The following is an 8,770-nucleotide window of genomic DNA, read 5'->3' on the forward strand; positions in this document are numbered from 1 at the left end:
CACATGTAACTATAATCCAGTTAAAAATCGGTAATATAACTCAAAAAGTCACGTATGATAGGGAATTACCACAAACTTGAGTACTGTTATATCATTCGGGCATAACATTAAATGCACGTGCTAATCTAGTAACAAAAAAACTATGGTAAAACAAGCACTGTACACAAGAGGCCCATTGATGCACTATTGAAGGAATATATATATGTAATTAATGTAAAACAGATGGAATGGGAAAAGGGTAAGGCACAACTAAATAAAAGGAAGATTATGAAGATGACAGACAAAGACTTATGAGTGCTAAAATGCACCAGGGACGCACTAAGACACAAGTCCAAACTAATAAAAAAAGAGCACACTAGAATTAATATAGAAATCAGCATGCCTATGGAAAACAGCCCCTCCCCCTCCCACTTGTACAGTACTCCACCTCATCATTACATTCAAGAAAAATGGTTGGTTCCCACATCAATCCACCCACGAACCTCTTCAAACATTAAACAACAATTAATCTAGCTTTCCAGGGTTTTCTAAAAGATTCAATCTTTATTTTGATATTTTCTTTTTGTGCTTGAGTGAAAGAAAGAAAGATTGTGGTGTTGTTGGTGTATGATGGGCAGCTGCTGGTGTAAATGGAAGCCCTCTATTTACAGAGTCTCATCCAACGCAAAGTCAGGTTGGTTTTATATATGATAAAATTCTCATTTATGCGATTGTATTCTTGTGTCTGTAACTTGATGCTTGATAGATAATATATTGTAGGTAGGTTTTCTTTTCTTTTCTTTTTTAACCACTTGAATTGCCGAAAACAATTACTTTGAGTTGATGGTGTGTTAAAAAGGAAAGGTGACCATGCACTCAACAAGAAGAGCTTTTTGATTATAATTTGTGGCGAAAGTTGTTTTCTTTTTTTACAGAAGAGGTTGATTAAGATATATAGCACCTAGGGATCATCATACTCTGTTTTCTCTTTTTGTTTTACTTTGTTGCTTCAAGATCCATCTTTCTAGGTATGTCATGTTCCAGATTTGGTTTCTTTATTTCTTTTGAAAAGAAAGACAAAAGGTGGCGTTTCTGGATATGCTTAAATCCACATATATATGTATGTATGTATTATGTATGTATAGGGACTTTGTGCCTCCGTCCATAGAAGCGTCGATGGAAGTTTTGATACAAAGATGAGCTGGTTAGTGGGCCCTTTAAATGTTAAATCCAAAGCCCAATAACTGGTTAGTGGGTCTTTTATATGTTCAAACCAAAGCCTAATTTGTTTAATCTTTTATTTGGTATATATGATTTATTTTCATTTTTTTCATAAAGTCTGGTCAATGTATTTTATTTATGTTTTCATATTATATTTATTTGAATTATGTAGTTTTTTTTTTATATTTAAATAAAGGTTTAGTTATTGTTGTGTGTTTAATTAATTGTTTATTTTTGTGTTTTTAAAATTAGAATAATGTTTTTTAACACTTGAAAGGAGTGCTCTCTCTCTCTTTTAAGTGGTTTTGGGGAGCGTAAATGATATGATAATATGAGATTTGAAATCTCTATTTCTAAGATAGAGTGAAAATATCTTACCACCATACCATATTTCTTAAGTACATAGAGTACCGCTTAATTATTTATCGTTTAATATGATAAGTAAGAGTATATCATTAAAACACTACATACTCATGCTTATTTGGTTCTCACATTTTTTTTTCTTAGGATTGATTTTGTAACAAACTACATACACACGCGCACGCTATTCTAAAATATATATATGTTTTAGACACCGAAACCTTCTTAGCATAACCCAAATCTATATTAGAGTGTGTGTGTACAAAGGTTCAAATACCAATTAAGTATAGCAATGTGACAACCACACACGCACTTGTATGTAAAGCAACAACTATATATCAAGTAAAATCTCACCAATAGTAAAGCTATTGACAAGGCCTATAAATGGTAGGATGTATGCAAACTAAATCTCTATCACAGACCGAGGATACAGAGACTGCTTAGCTCAATAACCTGGACATGAAAAGTATATTAGAAACATAGGGTATTTCTCGTGAAATCTAAACATAATAAAACGAAAAGTACCAAAATAAAGTATTATTACAGTACCAATAACAGAAAAATGGTGAAAAGTATTTGTATTAGCTTCAATAATTAGTATTACCCGTTGTTTTGCCTTTTACCCTCTTTTGTTGTTTTTCCTTGCAAGTATATTCCCCTCTTATATGTTGATTTAATATTTGCTAGTTAATATTAGGCTTTAAAACTTTTAATATTTTTACAGTCTCCTTTTGGTTTTGGGCATGATCATTACTTTTAACTAATCTGTTTTTATATCTTACTATATACAAATTTGGTAAGAAGTCACATGGGATATATATGATTATATGAAGTAGACATTTATTTCATTTCTTTGCTTGATTTTGGTTTCAGAATTGGCCAAGGATGAAGCTTCAATGGCTAAAAGAAAGGAGGAGCTGAAAAAGTTGCCATCAAATCCCAAAGAAGTAGAAGATCTGCGGCGTAGTTCTGCTACTAATCCGTTAATCGTATTCACCTTTGACGAACTTAGGAAAATGACTGATAACTTCAGACAAGATCACATGCTTGGTGGAGGGGGGTTTGGTAGTGTTTACAAAGGCTTCCTTTATGATGATTTAGAAGAAAGGGTTCCTCCTGTTCCAGTAGCAGTTAAAGTTCATGATGGAGATAACAGTCATCAAGGCCATAGAGAATGGCTGGTGATTACAACTCTCCCCCTCTCTTTATATCACACGCATGCACACACATTCGTATATACATCTATATGCATGTATACTTTAAGCTAGAGGTGGCAAGACGCCAAGACGGGTGGACTGGACGAACACTATAACATATCAAAACAAGCATTAAAATACGGGTTGAAACAGAGTGGGTTGGGTTGGGTTGGGTTGGGTTGACTTGCCAGCTCCTTTTCATATCTTTTAAAAAATAATTAATGCGTTAAGTTTATTACAAGAAGTGAATTAATATTATCATAGTAGTATTCTAAATCTTTGAAAATAGTGATTTAGGACGTCATATGCATTAAGATCAAACTTTGGACGACTTTGAACTTGCTCGACACAATTGACGAGTCCAATCTTAACTAAGTTATTTGATTTGGTCAGACGTTAAAACACAAGCCAACTACTAAATAGGTTGAAATTGTCACCTCTACTTTCGGTATCTCCTTTTCAGTCATCTTTCAGTTGATCATATATTCTGTGTGCATTATAGGCCGAGGTCATATTTTTGGGGCAACTTTCCCATCCAAATTTAGTGAAACTTATTGGATATTGTTGTGAAGATGAGCACAGAGTTCTCATATACGAGTATATGGCACGCGGTAGCGTGGAAAATAACTTATTTTCAAGTAAGTGTAGTCATTTTACATAGTTCATTATAAAATTTACTTTTTAATATTCAGAAGAAGTTTAATGATTACATTGAACTTCATAACAAATATGTTAGATGCAAAATGTTATTTTGTTGCAGGAGCGCTACTTCCTCTTCCATGGTCAACTAGAATGAAGATCGCTTTTGGTGCTGCAAAAGGACTAGCTTTCCTCCATGATGCAGAAAAACCTGTCATATATCGTGATTTCAAGACTTCAAATATATTACTAGACCCGGTTAGTTCACGACATCAAACACATTTTACGTCAGCATACTTACGTGGGCGGTGGTCATTGTTATAATAACTCTATTAACTTCGAATTCTTAATATTTAACGGGCTATAATGCAAAACTTTCCGACTTTGGCCTAGCTAAAGATGGTCCGGTCGGTGATAAATCTCATGTTTCTACTCGCATAATGGGAACATACGGTTATGCAGCACCTGAGTATATTATGACAGGTTTGTTAACATTCCCCCTTCATTTTATCTCTATTAACACTACAGTATACATTTTTTTAACCGTGAGAACCCTTTAAGAAAAATTCACGGGCCCCACCAATATCCTACTTATTGAGTGGGACCATGTGAATTGCACCTTATTCTTGGATGTGATCTTCAAGAGGTTAATATAGGCAGGAAACTACAATTATTACTAAAGGTTTCTAATTTGCATTTAGAAGAAATCACATGATGTTCAATAATCAAAATAAGATATCCAGACCAATTCGAATGTAACAGCCATGGAAAAAGAGTGTTTGAGCGTGCTTCTACCGTTTGTAGCAATTACTAGAAGTCATACATTTGAGTGTTTAGAAAGTTCTAATCATTTAAGAAATTGATAGTTCAAACCCAAAATTATGAAAAATGGATTTATATCATGTGAAATAATTAAAGATGTTGGAAAAGATTACTTACTAATGCCAAGTGTTGCATTTTAGGCCATTTGAGTCCAAGAAGTGATGTTTATAGCTACGGTGTCGTTCTTCTTGAACTTCTAACCGGCAGAAAATCATTGGACAAATCAAGACCGGCCCGAGAACAAAACCTTGCAGATTGGGCTCTCCCCTTGCTTAAAGAAAAGAAAAAGTTACTAGACATTGCAGATCCTAGGCTAGGTGATTATCCGATTAAAGGGTTCCAAAAGGCCGCCATGCTAGCTTACCATTGCTTGAACCGTAACCCAAAAGCTAGACCACTTATGCGCGATATAATAGATTCATTGGAACCCCTGCAGATTGCACCCGAGGTTTTGTCTGAGAGAACAACTTTGACTCTGATTGCTGATAAGTGAACACCTAGCGTTTCGAGTTAAGATGCATACTGTTTTTCAAACTACTTTTTTCTTTTCTTTTTTGCCTTCAATACATTTTCAAGCTTACCCTTTAACCTTTCATGGGCAGTTTTAGTGTTCTACACCATATGTCATAGTGTGTATGGAAAATGAAGCATGTTGTGTAATGTTACATGTCTTGAAAAGATTTACCAATATAATGTTCTTTTATGAATCATTGTTACTAAAAGCTCGAGAAATACAATTAATCAACAATATCATGTTTAGAAACCTTATAATATAGTTGATGATAGCATTGTATCTTCTAAATAAATTATATGCATGTCTAGCATTTCTATAATGATATTTTTCTCAATCAAACTTCATACAGGAAGTTCATCTCATATAAAACAAATTACCCTTATTCTAAATCCAAACTCTTGATCAAGAAGTACTATAGTTTATTGCAATTTGTGCAATATTTCTTGCTAGTTATACACAACTGGATATATTATTCATTTATATGTATTGATAAGATATAACTTGTTTCAAGTGAAGAGGCTTCGAAATGAGCTAAACATAAATGTTTTGATACATTCAAGGTATGAAAGATATAAGTTTATATTTTACTAACCCGTAAAAAAGGGTTTGGTTAGTTGTGTTGATGCAGGGAATGCAATATAGCAGAGTCATGGATATTGTGGTACTTATTTACAAGATGAGACACTACAAGTCACTTATTTACAAGATGAGGTACTATAAGTCATACACGAAGATAGTACATAATTCCTCCAAATAAGGAAGTGTACACTACAAGATCAAGTGGTGGATTGTTAACTACAAAAGTCTCAACAAACTATCCAAGAAAATCGAAACCCATAACTCAAAAGATGTATAAATGGGGGGGGGGGGGGGGGGTACTATACGTGTTGCGCTCTTTTGATCCCCTATCTATGGTTTTGTCCCATTGGGATTTCCTAGCAAAGTTTTCAATGAGGCAACAGTATAAAGCATATTTTATCATGTGGATAGTTAAGAGGAGTGTCATGAATACATCTTAATATTAATATGGTGACTCTCCACATACATAACCTCCATCTATTCATTACCTTCGTATTAATACAATGTCCTTATAAATAGATGTATCTAGTATTTGGCCATTGACATTAATAAGAAACAATATATTCTCTCTATCATCTCTATTATTATATGTATATGCTCATGCTAATAGGTCATTGTTACATAACACTCTTTAATTTGAGTATGGTATTGTTGGAGTTTATTCAATTAAAAAAATTAGCATGTTACATATGGGTGTTCAAGGCTGGTTTTGACGGTTTTTAAGTTAAACATGTGAGCCAAACCGTTAGCAACAATCATTTGTTGTCGAAAATAGAAACTAAACCATTGGTTGCTAGGTTTCTTCTTTAGTTAGTTTTGGAGATTAAAGGATTGTAAAGAACATTTGTTCTTGAATCTTTCGGTTCATTTCTAACCTTTCGGTTGGATGAAGTATATGAATTAATCAATTATGTTTGAGCCATTTGAGTAAAGCCATGGAATCGGTATCATTTGGTATCAAAGTTTTGGTTGTTCAAATGGCTCTGCGTGAAGATTAATGGTTTTCTGTTCGTAGAGTCGCCGATAGAGGCAACGACGGAAACATTGGTGGTTTGCGTGCCCGAGGAAGAGATGGGTTATTTTTTTGCAGATCCGCCGATAGAGGCAGTAAAAGAATCCATCCCGACTTACGGGGTGCAATCGTTGAAGGAAAATGAACCAAGAGTTTCATGCCCGAGACATGAGACGTTGGGGAAGAGGAGCATCCTTTCGGTGGTTGCAAATCTATCTATTAAAAAAAGATCAAGAGAAGATACGGATGCAGTTGTCGAGGGGGTGCTATGGTGGCTAACCGACTATAGTGGCCACTAGTGGCAACGAGTTGGTTAGAGATGATTGCTAGTCATGGTTAAAGTTGGTTAGAGATGATTGCTAGTTCATCGGATTGGATAACGGGTTATTCGGTTTATTCGGTTCGGATTGTTCGGATTTGAAAATTTTGGAACCCTATCCAAAATCCGATCCGATCCGAATTAGGGACATTCCGATCCGAATCCGATCCGAATTGAATTCGGATCGGATTCGGATAATCCGAAATAATCCATATAACAAATATACAAACTTAAGTTTTATTAAATAAACATACAAAACTGGAAAATAAAAATAAAACACTACAAGAACAAGGAAGTTAAGTAGTGTTAGAAAGTATAACGACGGAGTCTTATGACATTTTTGTCTATGGTGTGTTAGGTTGATTGAATAAATAATGAAGTTATGGTTATAAAGTTATTGTAAATGTTAATGGACTTGGCTATATACACTAATAACATGTTCTATATTCGGATTATTCGGATATCCAAATAACCCGAACTATCCGGAATTTTTTGAAATCCATATCCGAATCCGAATTAGTTATTCGGATATTCAGATCGATCCGATCCGAATATCCGAATAAGAATTCGAATCGGATTATTCGGGTTTCGGTTTCGGTTTTTTTCGGATTTCGGATTTCTTGAACACCCCTACATGGAAGTTCCATTAATTGAACCGATAATTGTGTGTGTGGGGGGGGCTGCATAGTGGGGTTACCAAACTTACGGATAATCCTACCAAAACTTCTGCTAATTAAATTAAGGTAACGTTTGGTATGCAGAAATGATAGGGGAAATGGAATGATTCATTGCGTGGGAATGAAAAATGTGGTGTTTGGTTACTTAATAGAATGGAATTATCCATTACACATGGAATCTCATTCCATCAAAACCATTCCTTCCCACCCCTTTTTTTTTTCATTTCATTCCTCCTTCACCCTACTTTCTCAACACCACCACCACCTAAGAACAACAATCGCCACCACTACCATCGCCACCACCAACACCTGGCCGCCACTGTTGCCACCACCACCGCCTCCGTCACCACCACCTTACCACCAGCGCAACCATCGCCACCACCATCGTCGCAGTAACCACCGCTAACATTGTCGCCTCCGCCTCCTGACCATCACCACCACCACCACTGTCGTTACCTGACCACCAGCACCATTGCCACAACCCTACCATCGCTATCACTATCAATGCTACCACCGTTTGACCACCGCCACTCCCACCATCACCTTCGCCACTACCACCACCATTTTCGTCGTCGGAGCTAACTCCACCGTCGCCATTGCAGTTTCTTTTCTTTTTTGTTTTTTGGTAAAAATATATTGAGATAGAAGTGTTTTTATTATTTCTATTTCATTCATACAATTTTTTACCAAACAACTTAAGTAATAATTCATTTCATTTCCATAGGTTAACCAAACAAGACAAAGAAATGGTAATGATCCATTTCACTCCCTTGTCCATTCTATTTCTTCTCTCATTCCATTCCGCATTCATTCTATTACCTCCAACCAAACATACCCTAATTGTTATTTTCAAATAGAGGCCTTCAAAATATGAAAATATCAAGCTTACTAATTTAGAAGAATGCTTTTCAAATTCGATATTCATTTTGCATGGTGTTGTATTCATGCATGAAGTTTCTTTTGAGCTGGTTCTTATTTAGGGCCTTGCTTGAACATCTTAAATAGATGAATCAAGATCGAAAGGTTGCAAGGTTTGTGAACCGTGATGATTTTTATAAGACTCGAGGTCGAGTCATTTTCAAGAGTGGGAGAATGATGCAGGAGCATCCGGCCCATTAAGTCGACCCGGCCCAAATGTTATGTTTATTGTTATTTATAAATATGGTTGCTAGGTTTATTCTTTAGTTAATTTTGGAGATTAAAACACATGAGCTTGAAATCGATTAGCAATGATATTCTTTCATTTTCGTTGATTACCATAACTTTCGTTTTCGTTGATTACCATAACTTTCCGTCATATCTGACATCTTAATCTTGTTTTTTTTTCACAAAAAAATATCACTCTAGCCAACCATCTTGTCAAACCGGTTTTGTGTTAGATTATTCAATGCTCGGTTTGCCTGGCTTATCAACTTAGACACTTCTAATAAGTCTTGATTTTTTTTTAAAGAT

At 35.3% G+C, this 8,770-nt stretch overlaps 1 protein-coding gene across 1 annotated transcript; it reads left to right on the plus strand.

The window, feature by feature from the left end:
* The first annotated feature begins 582 nt into the window (after positions 1-582).
* LOC143631143 (putative serine/threonine-protein kinase PBL16) lies at positions 583-4,923 on the plus strand. Its single transcript, XM_077099989.1, has 6 exons — positions 583-673; positions 2,434-2,741; positions 3,259-3,394; positions 3,517-3,651; positions 3,753-3,878; positions 4,358-4,923. Exons 1-6 carry the CDS (start codon positions 607-609, stop codon positions 4,708-4,710), a joined length of 1,125 nt encoding a protein of 374 aa, XP_076956104.1. The 5' UTR covers positions 583-606; the 3' UTR covers positions 4,711-4,923.
* Positions 4,924-8,770: the final 3,847 nt, after the last annotated feature.

The sequence above is a fragment of the Bidens hawaiensis genome, unplaced genomic scaffold (assembly GCF_021521415.1).
Source record: "Bidens hawaiensis isolate Kalapana, Puna unplaced genomic scaffold, B.hawaiensis_p1.1 tig00005944_1, whole genome shotgun sequence".
NCBI lineage: Eukaryota > Viridiplantae > Streptophyta > Magnoliopsida > Asterales > Asteraceae > Bidens > Bidens hawaiensis.